This window comes from Malaclemys terrapin, chromosome 4, assembly GCF_027887155.1.
Source record: "Malaclemys terrapin pileata isolate rMalTer1 chromosome 4, rMalTer1.hap1, whole genome shotgun sequence".
NCBI classification, from domain to species: domain Eukaryota; kingdom Metazoa; phylum Chordata; order Testudines; family Emydidae; genus Malaclemys; species Malaclemys terrapin.
In genome coordinates, this window is record NC_071508.1 from 94,411,460 (window position 1) to 94,428,025 (window position 16,566).

Consider the following 16,566-nt stretch of genomic DNA (forward strand, 5'->3'; position numbering starts at 1 on the left):
CCCTGGCATTATGCCACTGTCTTCCTCAGGCTTACACCAGAGCTGAATTTGGCCCAGTGGATTGAACTCTGCAGTCCATGTACTATCATGCGGTATACAATGGATTGTATGATATCACTGAATGAATGGAGCAGGAGTAAGCGGGGGAAGATAATTACAAATGAGAAAAACTATGCTCCTGTAACCTGCCAGCTAGCAACAATGGGAAAGAAAATAGAGAAAAGTTCGTTGCAGTTTAATAGGGGCCTGGGGAAAATATTATTTTAAAAAATAAATCAACATTGTTGAGAATAGTTCCATGGCATCAGCATTTGGAATGTTAGTAACTGCTGGTTGTTGAGCGTTTCCGTTTGCTGTGCTATTAGACCGTCAGGATCAAGAAGGACTTTACAGGCCAATAAAATGACAGACAAATGGACAAATTCAGAGGACGTATGTGTGTCGCAGTAAATCTTGAGAGAGTTTAATCTGGCATCACTTACACCTTTTTTTCTGGCCCCCTCAGTGAATCAAATTTAGTCTCTCTTTAGACACATTTACTTTGAATCGTACCCATGTAACAAGATATACACTGGCCCTCCTATGCCTTCCGCATCACCCCTGAATGTGAAGTATTGAGTATAAAAGAACCGAAGGGAATCCAAGTTGTACCTCACATGCTGAGAGACCAGACGAGAGGAGTGTGTGAAAAGGAAGTTTAGTCATGCCTGAGAGAGTCGCTGGAAGAGATCAACTCAGAGATGTGAAAGCTGGGTGGCTACTTGTCTCAGGACATTATAATAATGCTCTGTCTGTCTGTCTCTTCTTGTTTAGGATGTCATTGAGGCCATTGCAGAAAGTGCTTTCAAAACCTCTCTCTACCCAGTTATCCTGTCCTTTGAGAACCATGTTGACTCGTGAGTATCCAGTGGTTGCTGGTGGGCTCACATCGGGGGAACTCACGTGAGAGAATTAACTTTTTGCTGTCTGAGAGGGGAGGTAGAGGCAAGCACAATCTCTCCAGCTGCCTCACACATGGTTGTGATTTCCTGGGTGTCTGAGGCTGGGGGTAGCAAGGTGAAGCATTGGAGTTGCAGTGTTAGGAGTTTTTGTTGGAGGGATCAGAGGTGGTTGATGCCAAAAGATGAGAAAATTAAACCAGTGAATCCCATCCTGTCACTCCCATTCAACCTCCCCCAAAATGCCTAACGTTGGGGAGGTGATGGAGCAGGGCAGACGCTGTTAGTCCTGGAGAAGGGTTTCAGAGAGCCCGTGAGAGAGATCAGGATGAGGGGAGGTTAGGGTTAACCCTTTGGGTGGGGTGGCAGGGCACGGTACATGGTGGAGGAGGGTTGCTCATGGTGTTTTCCAGACTCAATAGATTCGTGTCTCACTCTTGTTTTATTGCATTATTCTTTAGGCCCAAGCAGCAGGCTAAGATGGCTGAGTACTGCAGGACCATATTCGGGGACATGCTGCTGACAGAGCCACTAGAAAAATATCCAGTAAGTGGAAGATGGGGGAGAACTTTTATTGGGGAGAGGGCATCATACACACATGGATCACTCCCTGGTGCAGTCTGGCTCTGCCACCTGTATGGTAATTTGGGGGATCCTTTGTGGCAAGTGGGAGGAGGCTTATAAAGGCATTAAAGTCAGTGAGCCTAGAGACAGAGGCAGTGAGAGGAGACAGCTGGAAATGGGGCTGGGTGCTGAGCAACTTGGAGAATGAAGAGTGAACTTTTCAGCTTCAGGGCCAGATTTTTTTAAACTAGAGGCCTACTTCTGCTCTAAGTTACACCTATGTGACTCCTTCAGCTTTAGAATCAGACCTCATCTGAGTTGTGCATGTGAAATACATAGTCAGGTAAGTAACATATGCAGCTGCATGCACAGAACAGTGGAGTGCATGTCAAGATAATTGATTGCACATGCTGCTCTCCAGTTTGCATGTACAAATGCGTATTACCTTTTTGTAAACCCCATGCACATTACTACTGCTCTGCCATAAATATACATGGTGCTTTGCAGAAAAATAAAAAGACAACATCCGTGTCCCAAAGTGCTTACAGTCCACAGTACAGCAAGGCACAATGAAGGATGGCATGTTGGGTGTTGGAGGGTGGACTACAGCAATAGAATCACGCAAGCATGCAGTGCCTCTTGGGAAGAATCATGGCAGGCAGACACGGTAGAGCACCTGGAAACCATATGTTAGTTGATGGATACAGAAGGATATTTGGGTGGTTCTTTAAATGATGCTGGATGTAGGCAGATGTGTGGCTGGAAACAGAGCAAGACACAAAGATCTAAAAAGTGTGGGCTGTAGATAGAGAAAGGTATAAAAATAGTGTAGATGCCAATGAAAAATTGGCAGCCAAATGGCCAGGATACAAGATGTGGATGGTACTGTAAGCAGACAGGTGGATACAGGTACAGACGGGTGGATGGAGATGTTGAAGGATGCAGATGGTGCAGTGTGGAGGCAGACAGGTGGATGGAGATGTTCACAGATACAGATGGACAGCTGAGTGTATGAGCTCTGTCTCTTTGTAGGGGAAATTCAATAAGGACTTTTCTCTGTTACAGCTGAAGCCAGGCGTTCCCTTGCCAAGCCCTCAGGATCTCTTAGGGAAAATACTGATTAAGAACAAAAAGAACCAATCTGCATTTGAAGATAGGCGGGACTCTCTGAAGAAAGAGAGGAATGAAGCTACTGACCAGCCTGTCACAGTGGATGGTATTGATACTGGTACAATACGAAGTGGGGAAGGGGACTCATTCCACTCAGATGGGGTGGCCTGGCCCTTTGGAGAAAGTCCAAACCGTCCCAGTGTTATTTCAAGAGATCTAATATACATACGTTTAGGCACTTCAGAGTGGAGAATGAGGGGGATCAGCTCTTCAGAATAGAATTATGTTTTCAGACACCATATAGCACTAATAGTGATACCAGAGCCTTAAAAGATCATGTTACCAATACATTGCCTGGTTATCTGCCAACCATTCTGCTTCTCCTGAGATGCACTGCTGCATATACTGGCTGTTGATCTGATGTGTGCATGGATAGGCTATATTGCCCTTGATTCCTCTCCTGCGTTGTCATTGACTAGCTCTATGGCATCCAGCAAATACACCATGACATATTTCCTAACCATAAATGTTTTGAAGGCCTGTACACCCTGCAGCTCCCCCAGATCTTTTATCTCTTTTGCATCTTACATTTGGAGACCCCAAGACAGAACAAGTGAGATTTCAGCCCATGGAGTCTACATGCCCCTGTTACAGAAGGCACACAGAATGCAGGAACAGCTCCTCTATAGAATATCCAGGAATCAGGATCTAAAGTAAATCCACTCCCAGATTTGTCCCCTTAGGTCTGACCCTTGGTGGGGGAAGTGGGACTTCAGCCCACTTCTCATGGGAGAAGCCTATGAAGGGAGACTGGAGGCTCTGGGGATACAGCCAACTTAGATCCTGTTACTGTTATTTGGGGCTAAGGAGACCGGCAAGAGGAAGAACTGAATTACTTGAGTGCGCCAGCCCACAGCGGTGCCTCTCCATATTTGGATGCAGCTATTAGAGCAATTTTGTACCCCTTTCGTGTTCCCACATTTACACTGGGAGGAATTTCAGTTCAGAAAAGTGGCATGTTTCCCTTGCTAGTGGAGGCAGCATTAGAGGACATGTCAGCAATCCTTCATGCTATCCTGTCTAAATGTGCTGCTGGTGAACTCTGTGTATGCTTAGTCTGGGCAGGTGATGTGACCGAAGAGGACCCAGAGGAAGAGGAGGAGGAATCTGGAAACTTGGATGAAGAACAGATTAAAAAGATGCAGTCAGATGAGGTAGTGCCACTGACCTTTCCTCTCTTGGTCCATTTGCTTCTTCTGGACAGTGACCCTATCACAGCTTGTTGTGATGTCCCATCATACTATTTAATCTAAAGCCCCCTCTCCTCTGTCCCCCACAGGCTTGAGAGCCCAAGCTCTACCCCAAGCCACAACCTCAAAGCAACATCTACACAGCTATTCTTAGCGTACTTGTGTGAGCTCTGCTAGCAGGGCCGGCTCCAGGGTTTTGGCCGCCCCAAGCAGCCAAAAAAAAAAAAAAAAAAAATGCCGCGATCGCGATCTGCGGCGACAATTCGGCGGTAGGTCCTTCACTCCCAGGCAGAGTGAGGGACTGTCTGCCGAATTGCCGCCGAATACCTGGAACTGCCGCCCCTGTCCGGAACGGCCGCCCCAAGCACCTGCTTGAGAAGCTGGTGCCTGGAGCCGGCCCTGTCTGCTAGCACAAGTCTAGACCAGGACTGGGACGCTTGCTTCCAGATCTAGTGTAGCCATAACCTTAGAGACCCAACTGTGAGTGTGTTGTGGGAGATGTTTCTTCATCTGTCTAGTCTTGTTTTGCATAGGGCACTGCTGGCTTGGAAGTGACAGCTTACGAGGAAATGTCCAGCCTGGTTAATTACATCCAGCCTATCAAATTTGACTCCTTTGATACCTCAACAGGTAAGAAGGATTCTTGTCTTTTCACTATTCTAAATGTTTTCATTGAAACAGCTAGTATGAACTTTCACATATTGACAATTTCCAGCTATTTTGACTGCAGCTGTATTTGCAGATACTCTGTTGCCCCATGCCTTCTTCTTTTACCCTCCTTGCTCTCTCTTACAGTAGCAAACATGGACATGTGCAGCTCACACATCCCTTTGTAGTCAATGGGTCAAATTCTGCTCTCAGTTACACTAGCGAAAATCAACACCACCACCGCTGCAATCCATGGAGTCATTCTTGTCTTACACTGGTGTGAATGAGAGCAGAATTTAGCCCAGTCTGTATCAGTATATTTGACTGGTCTTTCTCTTCAGTGGGGATTCCCCCTGCTGGGTGATGGAGAAAGCTGTACACCTGTAACCATCTGAAATGCACCTGCTTTCATCAAACACACCAAGTTCATCAGATTCTCAAACCTGGGGCCAGTTTTGAGTGAACTGGGTTGATTCATGGTGTCAGTGAAAAACCTGGTAAAATGCAGAGCTTTTCATTGAGCTTTGCTGTCAGTGTTTGGGTTCACTTGAACCTACAACTCAAGCTAAGGGGAAATAAGACAACTCCTGCACTGACACCAAAGAAACAATTTATGTTGCACACATCTCTGCCGTGTGAGCCCGCTCTGTCTGTGAGATTATAATGTGTGGTTTGGAAACAAAATTAAGGACTGTAACTGTTGCTATGTTTTCTATCAAAGAAAAGGTGAACTTCTTAACACCCTTCCCAACTCTTTGCAAGCTGATCCTCTGGATGTGTTCATTTGCCTGTCCCAGATGAACCCAACCCAAATCCCAACAGCTCAAATAAACCTTTATGATTACTCCCCCAATCCCATTTCAGAGGGCCAAGCAAGGATGGAGGTGTCTTGATCTGATCATGGGGTCCATGGGGAAAGAGACCGACTGGGTGTTTCTTGGTTTGAGGCCCAGCATGAATGTGTCATGCTTTGATTGCAGCACTTGCCAGAGTATGAGATGGGGTGCTGGGAGTGCCTGTCTTTTAAACATTTCCCTCTTCCGTACTCCCAGAGCAGAACCGAAGTTATGTCATCTCCTCCTTCACCGAAATAAAGGCTTATGATCTACTGACCAAATCCGCTGTGCAGTTTGTAGAGTATCCTTTTTGCTAGATGAGCTCTGAGGCAGCATTGTCCTGTGTACCTGGGTGATGCATTTTAAGTGGAATATGAAAGCATTACTCCCTGTCATATAGTATCATTCTGATATCATTCTGTACGACAATGCACAGTCCCATGAGTGCTTGCAGGCTCCTGGGATAAGGTAAAGACAGCACAATTTGCTTTGGGTGCTCAGAACCTTATTAGCTCCTACTCACAATTCATGAAAAGTACCAAGTACACAGAGAACTCAGACATGGTACTATTATCTGGGACACATGTAGGCTTCCCGATAGGATGCCTGCTGCCCTCTAGCAGGTGCAGTCAGGACTACCAAATGCTTGTTGCTAAGCATAGAGCACATCATGTTGGGGCGGCAGGAGAGGGTTCTCGCTTTGATACCATATTTTAAAGCCTCTGGTGTTTATAACATGGGATGTTACCAAGGGATGCAGCCATTTCAGACCTAAAGAAGCTCATGTAATCTGGAACTGGGAGCTAGTCCCAGGGCACGTGCAGCAATAGGCCACTCCAGACCCGTTTCCTATGGAGTAACTGCAGATATAACAAGCGACAGATGAGCCGGATTTACCCCAAGGGCACCCGGATGGACTCATCCAACTACATGCCTCAGATGTTCTGGAACGTCGGCTGTCAAATGGTGGCCTTAAACTTCCAGACAATGGGTGAGTTGCAAGCTGTCCCATGCTTCTCAATAGGTGGGGTTGTGTTCACACCCACTCTTATTTCCCCTCTTTCCCTCACTGGGATTTCCCGGTATTACCAGGTGCCTCTGAACATGTGTGCTGTTTGCTTTGCCCTTGTCTTGTCAAATTCGACCTACCCATGGATATCTCTCGGTCTCCAACTGAGCCTCTCTCCCTTGCAGACAGAGCCTTTTTCAGCAGCACTGACAGAGTTAGCCCTGCACAACAATACCTTTGAACTCCATCCTCCCACATACTATCCATGCAGTCCAGCATCTGCAGAAATCATCTCAGGCCAGCCTAATTTCATTCTTCAGATGGTGTGGGGAGTGTAGTGGTTAACACAGGCTGTTGGGAGGCACAACTACACCTAAGCCACAGATGCTGTTGTAGGCAGCATGCACAACTAGGCAGAGGAGCTTCCCTCCACCGCATTCTAGCACTTCCCCTCCCCACTGCTGTTTCCAGTGTTGTTGATCTGGGGTGGGCAGGAAGGGGCTCCAGGGCTCCCCCTTCCCATGTCCACGTCAGGTACTGCATGCCCAGGGTCAGAAGGTGGGGAGGAAGGGCCTCTGTCTCTCACACACACACGTGTGTGAGAGTGTAGAAGAGCTAGAGGCTGGAAGTTGCAGCTAGACAAATTCAGACTGGAAATAAAGTGCAGATTTAGAGCAGTGAGGATAATTAACCCTTGGAACAGTTTACCAAGGGTTCAGGTGGATTCTCCATCACTGGCAAATTTACATCATGATTAGGTGTTTTACTCAAAGATGCACTCTGGTTCAAACAGGAATTATTTGGGAGAAGGTCTCTGGCCTGTGTTGTACAGGAGGTCGGACTAGATGATCACAATGGTCCTTTCTGGCCTTGGAATCGATAGGTGGGCTGGGGAGAGGAAAGTGGGAGAGAGGGGAAGGAAAAGTGAAAGTTGGAGAGACTGGTGGAGAAGGGATTGTATGATATACGTGGCATAGAAAGAGTGAGTGAATGGCAAAGGAAGGAGGAGAGGGCAAACATTAATAGCGGAGCAGACAGATTGAGAAGGGCTAGAGCAGTGGTCTCCAACCTTTTTACGCACAAGATCACTTTTTGAATTTAAGATCAACCCAAGATCTACCCTGCCCCTTCCCTGAAGCCACGCCCCGTTCACTCCATTCCCCCTCCTGCCATCACTCGCTCTCACTCACTTTCACCGGGCTGGGGTAGGGGGTTGGCGTGCGGGAAGGGGTGCAGGCTCTGGGCTGGGGCCGAGGGGTTTGGAATGTGGGAAGGGGCTCCGGGCTGAGCCTGGGGCAGTGGGTTGGGGTGCAGGAGAGGGTGAGGGGTCTGGGAGGGAGATTGTGGTGCAGGAGGGGGCTCCAGGCTGTGGGGGTAGGGGATGGGGGGGGTTGAGGTGCAGGAGGGGGTGTGAGGTGCAGGCTACAGAAGTTCAGTCTCTACAGCTCCTTGATACATACAGACCTTACTTCTGCACTCCCACAAAAATTCCTCTCTCTGTGTCCCGTTGTCTCTCTCCCTCAGATGTCCCCATGCAACAGAATATGGCCCTCTTTGAGTTCAACGGCCAGAGCGGCTACCTTCTCAAACACGAATTCATGCGGCGTCCAGACAAGCAGTTTGACCCTTACTCTGTGGACCGCATTGACGTGGTGGTAGCAAGCATCCTGTCAATAACGGCAAGTACAAGCCCCTGAGCTGTTTCTCTCCTGACAGAGCTGCACACTCGCAGCAGGGAGATAACTGGCACCTATAGCTCCTCAATTTACCACCCAGGAGGGCTCTTAATGGCAAATGAACCCATAACTTCCTGCTGGAGAGTGTTACTATGGCAACTCCCAGTCCTTTCAGTGTTTAAAATTAAGCATAATCACATGAAAATAGAAAATTAGCATCTGCCACATGGAATAATCCCGGGCTCTGGTGATGGGGATGAAAGATGACGGGGGGAGCACTAAAGCAAGGAGCACAGGGGAAGGGAAAGAGGAATTAGACAGGCATGTTATAGGAAATGAATGGGCTGGAGGACAGCAGTGACCAAGGAAAAAGAGGAGACAGGCAACAGAAGAAGTGGCCCTAACCCTAATACTAAGGCTGGAGAGGATTTTATTAGCCATTGCTAGTTTTATTTCTATTTTTTCTTTAGATCCTTTCTGGCCAGTTCCTCTCAGAGCGCAGCGTGAAGACATATGTAGAAGTGGAACTGTTTGGTTTGCCAGGGGACCCAAAACGTAAATACAGAACCAAGCTGACATCAAGTGCCAATTCCCTCAACCCTGTATGGAAGGAGGAGGCTTTTGTTTTTGAAAAGGTAACAACATTTCATGGTAACTTAGATAAAGGGCCCCTAAAGAGACCAGTGACCATGAGCTTTTTCTTTGGGGATTCCAGGGCCACATGAAAAACTCCTTCTTAGATCCATAAAAATCTTTGTGGAGATTCCATGGGCCAGAGATTCGAACAACCACAAGTTCCTCTATTGATGAAGGATCATTGGGAACCCTTTCTGGACATCCCAGGGGCCAAAACACTCCTCTCTGAGCATTTCAAACTGAATTTGCTAATCAAATGAGCCTTGGGAATCTCCAGCCATGAGGAAGCAGAAAAGATGAGAGTAAATACACGCATGTTGTTGTATCACAGAATAAGAGGCACTGTTTTAGGGACAATGGTAGAATATGTGAGAGAGTCTCATGTGAGTCAGATCATAGGATCCATGCAACTTTCCCTGGAAGAACCGATTTGCTTGTTGCTACTATTCCAGCTGTGGGGTTAGGGGGCGTACCAGCAAGGTAATAATAATGCTTAGTACTTACATACTGCTTTACATGTTCACCTTCACAACACCCTTGGGAAAGCAGGGGAAGCTTTCACCAGTTCATGAGGCTAGGTGGGTATTGTCTCCATTTTAGAGGATGGTTTTGAGACACGGACATGTGCAGTGACTAGCCCAAAGCCAGGGACATGTGCAGTGACTCAGAAATGCCTGAGTCCCAAACTGGAGCTCATTCTTGTTAACTATGGGGTCAGAAAGCAGCTCTTATTGGGCGGGGGGGGGGCGGTGATTTCCTTCTTGTGTTGACATTTTTACTTAGTGACACCAATACCCTGTTAGGAGTCATAGTAAGGCACCTGGGACCTGAGCTCTTACGTTTTTCTCCCCAGATTCTGATGCCAGAGTTGGCTTCTCTCAGAATTGTGGCTTTGGAGGAAGGAGGAAAGTTCATTGGTCAACGCATCATTCCCATTATTGCTGTGCATTCAGGTAAAGTCAAGCCTTTCTGTGGAAACTCCTTCTGTGTCCTTCATCACTGTCCTTTGCTGTCCAATATTAAGCTGAGCTATGCTAGGGGTTGGTGTTAAGGAGGTGACCCCATGCGCTGATGGAATTGATGCAAGTAGCAGTACTAGAAACCGTGGTCCAAGGTGCAGTGGTGCTCTCTCTGGGGATGAAGGGAAATGTTGTGCTGTCCTCTCTTGAGTACAGGAGATCAGTCATTGTTGCATTCCTTTGTGTTGTGTTGTGTTTGAGAGATTCAAGCAGCAGAGACTCTCCAAACTCATTGCAGTGGAACCTTTGTGTAACCCATAATGCCTGAATATGAGCGCCTTCCCTTTCTCCTCCACGTCACTCACAGACTGCTGTGTTTCCTGTTGGGACATGTGGGGGGGAGGGGGGAGAAAGGGGAAGGAAATGCCCTCACTCATTCTCTTCTATTTTCTATTATCAGGCTATCACCACGTTTGCCTTCGCAGTGAGAGTAACATGCCACTCACTATGCCCTCCCTCTTTGTGTACCTGGAGATGAAGGACTATGTCCCTGACACTTGGGCAGGTAATGTATTTGGAGTGCCTGACATGGTATGTCCTCCCCTGACTCTAAACTGCTGGTATACTGAAATGGCCAGAGAAGATGATCGACTCTCTCTGTCTGTAGGTTGGTATGGTTTTATTTACCAAGGAGAAAACTACCCTAGTGTGTGAGGCTGGAAATCTCACCCAGTGAGGTGATGGTGGGGCTGTCCTCAGTTTGGAGGTGAATTGCACACAGAGCACAGGAGAGGAGTGTGACTGGCAGTCTCTCCAAGCGCACCTTCTACTTGTCTGCCGTTCTGGTTCTGGCACAGCCTACAGGTCCCACCAGTCACTACTTAAGCAGTTGTTTCAACTCAAAATACCACCCACCCCAGTCAGGGCGCTTTTATTGGTCCTTTTACCAGCCTTAGTCTGAGCCTCATATTTGGGAGCTTCACATGGTTTTCCACTTCATTGCCAATATTTTGCACAGCTCTAGTTAGGGCTGAGGTTCAGTGAGAGACAAGTGGGAAAACAGCATTCCCAGGAACAGAGTAGGCAGAATGGCAGTGTCTCCCTGTAACTTGTAGGGAGTGCTCTCCCCAGGATGAAGTTGAGATAAAAAGGCAGCGGGGTGGGAGAGAACCCATCCGAGAGAGGGCTGAGAGCAGGGAGAATGGAAACACATTCTAGTACTAGGAAAGGGAGCAAGGGATTTCTTCAGGCTGCAGTACATCCCTCAGGCAGTTAGTGTGGAGAATGGCTATTCCCAGAAATAAAATCTGAGTGGCAGGGAAAGGGGAAATCTGACGAGTCCACTGACAGTCTGGACCTGTTCTTTGTTTCCAGATCTGACCGTTGCTCTCTCCAACCCCATTAAGTTCTTTAATACCCAGGACAAGAGTTCAGTGAAGCTGAAACAGGGTTCTGCAGAGGTGAGTGTTTCTACATGTTCTGCAACGTGCTTTGTGGGTTCAGTCTGAAATGATGCAGGGTGCTCATCCTGATGCTTCCTCACCCTGCTAGGAGCAAGGACAGTGTAGCAGTAGTTCAGTCTTTGAAGGGTAAGAGGGGATTCAATCTCTATTTCAGAAAGCCTTGTCTAATTCCTTGAGGCTGTGGATAGCTCCTGGTGCAGCGACTGTATAGACAACATAAACCACCAAGGGGATCCTGCCTGTCAGGAAAGTCATGCCCACAGATTGCAAAACTAAGCAGACTATGATGTTAAGCTCCTGGGAGATTCCATTGTCTCAAATGGGAAAGCATTGTACTGTTTCCCTCACCGGCTTTGCTAGGATTTATACTTATACTGATTGCTCTATCAGTCGCCACATCTATTTCCTGGATCTGTTTTGCTATAGCATTGATTCACGTCTGATCTTTGTTTTAGGGGCCTGACATGCAGAAGAAGCTTACAGCAGCTCAAACCAACGGGTTACCAAATTCCACCAGGACTTTTAGTTTGCATTCTTCAAATGGACCTGCAGGTAAAGCTGTAGATATGGCTGGGACTAAAAGAATGAGGAGGGAGATGTACATTGCTCAAACGTTGAAAGAAGGGGGTGCTGGATAGCCCTAGAGAGTGGTAATGGGATCGGAGCCTTTCACCTCTAGGTCACTTGCTTAAATTCTGGCCTCATTCAATACTGAACAAAAGTTGTTACCATCCAGTCACTCTTTAGGCGTGTGTGTGAAACGAGTGGGTGATTTCACTCCATTTCCAAGTGTACAACATTATTAAAATCACCATCACAATTAGCACAGTTGATAATCTCAATAGATAAACCAAAGGCCCAGTGAGCATGGAAACAGAACTATCTTCTTACCCCTAGAGGTGGTCGCTGCAGGTCACAGTAGGGACATAATAGGTGCAGCAGTATGGATGAAGATTACATTGCCATTGCTTATGCTGTACTGTTCCTATATTGTGGATAAATAGGGGAGATCACTTCCCAACATTGACAATGCAGCACCTTCACCAGCACTACAGTCACAAGAAGATAACATTTTGGAAAGGAGCGGAGATATGGTTAAAAGAGAAACACATAACTGAGGGCAAGATAGTTCATGTTGTAAATTACCAGCAGGCGCTAAAGAAATTTCTGTAGATTAACAAGTAGAGCACCAGCCTTCATACCCTTTCCTCCTTACAGTCAGACATCCAGACCTGGGGAAGGGTTTCCAGATTAAACCTATTCCTTTATATCCATTCAAGCCTATGGCACCAGGATTCGTGTGCCATGTGCCACGGATGTATAGGTCCCAATCCCAGTCATCTGAAATGATGAGTCCCACAATGACTGAATCAATGCAAGGATGTAGAATCCTTTTCTCTCAGAAATATATAAACACTAAACTAATTCTCTCATTTACTTTATTTTCACCTTGGTCTAAGAAGCCCACTGACTTCAGCTGAATTACTCCTGATTATGCTGGTGGTATGAGGGGAGGTCAAGGCTACCCAAATCCTCACCAACACTGGGGGCAGGAAATGTAGCTTGATGGATTTAGTGGATGACTTGGTTCTAGTCAGTAACACCTCAGTGTTCCTTATCTGTATGTTATTTTTCAAAGCCTAATTTTGTGAGGTCCTGATTGCCTGTTTCAAAGTTCTGGGTGAATCAAATCCCATTGAAGCCACATTGAGGGCACTCCACACCTGGCAAGATTGACCTTACTGAAGTTCTGTTCCATTGTATCTGTTGAGTGCTGATGAATGTTAGACACTCTATTGATCAGCTGAGCTGATCCCTGAGTTCCTTCTGGGACTTGTTGCAGCTTCTGTGTGTAATGTTTCTCCCCAAACAGCAAAAAAGGCAGCAAGGGTATTTGATGCAGGAATATATACTTCCCCTCTCACAGCATCCCTTACACCAGCTTAAGCAAGAGTGGAAATGGAGCAGAGTCCCCGCTCCCCATTCGCCACTGCTCCATTTTCAGCCCAGAGATAGGGTATGAACAAGAATCTCTTCTGTGGTTTTAGGAGCTATGGCCCTGGGGAAGGAAGAAACTAAAAAAGAAGTTGCAAAAGAAGTTGCAGGTAATTACACCAATATTACTCTAAAGGGCTCTAAAGATAGCTTTAAGCCACCTTTGTGACTCCCCTATCCTACGCCAACTGGGGCACATTTAGTCATCCTGCATAATTTAGAGTAGCTTCAGGACATTGCAGCAGCTCTGAATAGCTGAAGCACAGCAGCACTTCAGCCATGTTCTAATGCCTCCCAGCTTGCCCTCAACACACACATTGTACCAGGGTCTTCTGTAGGAGGCAGCAGAGAGCCAGCATTGCCAGTACCCCAGTCAGAGACGCTCCTATGTTAAAGGAATTCTGCAGTGGCCAGATCTGCTGGCTTTAAGGCCCCTTTACACTGGCAGAAGCAGCACGAAGGAGGGCTACAGGGCAGCTTAAGCCCCCCTGTGGACTAAGCCCTTCATCTGTTGATTTAATGCATTTATTATTTGCCTATTTGTCTGCATCATAATGCTATGTGATAAAACCAATACACAATATTAACATCAAAATAAAAATCCAACATGCTGGAATATACCACCAAACAGGGCACAAGGATGAATCCACCTGCCCTCAGTCAAACTACCCCACTGGGATCAAATGCCAAATAACTGCCATCCATCTGCTGCAAATTTCCACACATCACAGTTATGAATAAATTACTCAACAAATAAAGGATATTCATAAATTAAAAAAACATTGTTAGGATGGAGTTATGGTTGTATAAGGGCTGGTCTACACTGGGGGGAGATCGATCTAAGATACGCAACTTCAGCTACGTGAATAGCGTAGCTGAAGTCAAAGTATCTTAGATCAATTTACCTGGGGTCCACACGGTGCGGGATCAACAGCTGCGGCTCCCCCGTCGACTCCGCTACTGCCGCTTGCTCCGGTGGAGTTCCGGAATCGACGGGGAGCACGTTCGGGGATCGATATATCGCGTCTTAACGAGACACGATATATCGATCCCCGATAAATCGATTGCTACCCACCAATACGGCGGGTAGTCTGGACGTACCCTAAGGACAGTTGTCAATACAGCATATAGCTGAGTCATTACTTTAGAAGGCGATAGTTCATAAAGCCTAATTTCCTGACTGAAACATTTGTGTTTGCACTTTCTCCCTGAATTTCCTCACTTTCAAATGTTCACTAGAACTAAAGTTCGGTACGTTCTTACAGATTCCCAAGCACAAACCATTACTTTCCTTAGCACCCCAATAACCTTTTAACCACAGATACCAGAGTTCTAATGACTTGCTGCCCAAAGATAATGGAATTTCTGTAACATTTCCCTTGTACCCTTCCCCATAACCCTTCATCTCCCCTAAAAGCCACTAGCAACACTCTTTCCTCACACCTTGGAGGGGATGTCATACATTAGAACTAGAGGCCATTATTCCCCAGACAATGTAAGACTATACTGATCATAATTACGGCCCTACTAAATTCATGGTCCATTTTGGTCAATTTCATGATCATAGGATTTTTAAAATAGTAAATTTCATGATTGCAGCAATTTAAATCTGAAATTTTTTGGTGTTGTAATTGTTGGGGTCCTGACCCAAAAAGGAGTTGTGGGGGGGTCGCAAGGGTATTGTAGAGGGGAGTTACTGTATTGACATCTTTACTTCTGCGCTGCTGCTGGCGGCAGCGCTGCCTTCAGAGCAGGGCGCCCGGACAACAGCCGTTGCCCTCCAGCTGCCCAGCTCTGAAGTCAGCACAGAAGTAAGGGTGGCAATACTTGGACCCCCCCTAAAATAACTTTGCGACCCCATCCCTATATTTCCCAACTAAAATTTGTCCTAGCTTGTGGGACACTTAATTTTGTGAATTTGTCTTGTGCCTCATGACATCCTGATGTGTCCCAACACAGTTAGGTTGACCATCAGGACAAAATACAGAAAACTGGCAGCTCTACGGGCATGTACCCAGACCATGAATCAACCTGTTGCTTACTGACCTTGCAGTTACCCCGATGAAAGGGAGGAGGTGCTGGAGGCAGTGTTGAAAAACAGCCTGAAACAAAAGGAAATTAGAGTATGGAAAGAATGTCTGCATGAGAGAGAGGTAGGTAGGTGGGTTAGACAGCCAGCCAGGATGCTTTTTATATTGTATTTTAGAGCTCCAAACAGCCAGCCTTGAGGAACTGCAGAAGATGAAGCTTTTTATGAAGCTGCTGAAGAAACAGGAGAAGGAGCTGAAGGAGCTGGAGCGAAAGGGAAGCAAGCGCAGGGAAGAGCTGCTGCAGAGATATTCAGCCCTGTTCTCTGAGTTGGTCACCCAGTGTGGCAGGAAGAAGATCGCATGCCCTCGGAAAACCCAGAAAAAGAAAAGGTAAAATACAGCATAAGACGTCTCCAGATGTGCTGCACGGCACTCAGGAGGCCTTAGACGTGCTAAGTGCCTCCCTCAGAGAAACACACATGAGCCACACACTTCCCCTGTCTTCATGCCTACCCTCCAAAAAAGAGGCATGGAGGGGGTTGCCTGCTACATATTTTCATAGGTGTGCACAGAGTTGCACATTCCTTTCTGAGAGGTGTACGGGAGGACTCTTTGATATGGTGCAACACCTAGAATGGATTATCTTCTGTGCTGCAGTAAGCATTCCTCCTGTGTTCCTCCTCTTAACAGGAGTTTGACTGTAGAGGAGGTCAGTGCAGGAGGGAATCCAGCAGAGATGGCAGAGAATGCTGACAGCCGAGTCTTGGAGCTGAAGGAGAAGCTGGAAATGGACCTAATGCAAGTGTGGGAAGAGCAGTATGATGGGATTCGGAAAAAGAAAGAGCAGCATGCCACAGAGGTATGGACTGCATGTGTACTCCACCTGGGCACTTACAGACTGGGGGTGACCCACAGAGAGTGTCACCAGCCAGGTTACCCCTTCACTGAGTGCTATCATTAGAGCATTGCAGATGCAGCCAGCCACAGGAATACCCACTGACACAGCCCTAGTCACCAACATTGCTGTATCCTTGCAGATGACATGTTGGAATAACGCCGCTCCAGCAGATTTCACGCCAGCCATAATCAAAGCAATACCTATAGATGCAATGCCCACACACAGCATGCCCCACAGGCCGAGTGCTACTCACGGGTCCTGATCTTGTTCCTGTTGGAATCAGTGTATTTTCTGCATCTGACTTCAGTGGAGCTAAGATCAGGTCTAATGACGTGGTGCCATCAGACACAACATATCCCACAGAATGCCATTGGTAGACACAGTGCCCTCAGACGCATCACCACTCACAGGGAAAATGACAGCCAGAGAGACTATACCTGAAGATAGGTCACTGCCCAAATCTAGTGATAACCAAGGAGTCACCCTCAGCTCGATGACTGCCCACCAGTACAGTGCAACCCAGAGCCCCAGTGTAACAGAGACACTTGTATCTG

At 47.0% G+C, this 16,566-nt stretch overlaps 1 protein-coding gene across 1 annotated transcript in view; it reads left to right on the forward strand.

Moving 5' to 3' along the window:
- PLCB2 (phospholipase C beta 2) overlaps positions 1-16,566 on the forward strand; it is a 66,823-nt gene that overhangs the window by 40,783 nt on the left and 9,474 nt on the right. Inside the window, exons 12-27 of the mRNA XM_054024754.1 lie at positions 814-896; positions 1,400-1,484; positions 2,568-2,718; positions 3,729-3,826; positions 4,396-4,492; positions 5,563-5,647; positions 6,213-6,337; positions 7,880-8,034; positions 8,502-8,666; positions 9,521-9,620; positions 10,087-10,191; positions 11,001-11,086; positions 11,545-11,641; positions 13,138-13,194; positions 15,291-15,504; positions 15,805-15,973. Coding sequence (XP_053880729.1) covers positions 814-896; positions 1,400-1,484; positions 2,568-2,718; positions 3,729-3,826; positions 4,396-4,492; positions 5,563-5,647; positions 6,213-6,337; positions 7,880-8,034; positions 8,502-8,666; positions 9,521-9,620; positions 10,087-10,191; positions 11,001-11,086; positions 11,545-11,641; positions 13,138-13,194; positions 15,291-15,504; positions 15,805-15,973 — 1,872 coding nt within the window. The remainder of the gene's footprint in view (positions 1-813; positions 897-1,399; positions 1,485-2,567; positions 2,719-3,728; positions 3,827-4,395; positions 4,493-5,562; positions 5,648-6,212; positions 6,338-7,879; positions 8,035-8,501; positions 8,667-9,520; positions 9,621-10,086; positions 10,192-11,000; positions 11,087-11,544; positions 11,642-13,137; positions 13,195-15,290; positions 15,505-15,804; positions 15,974-16,566) is intronic.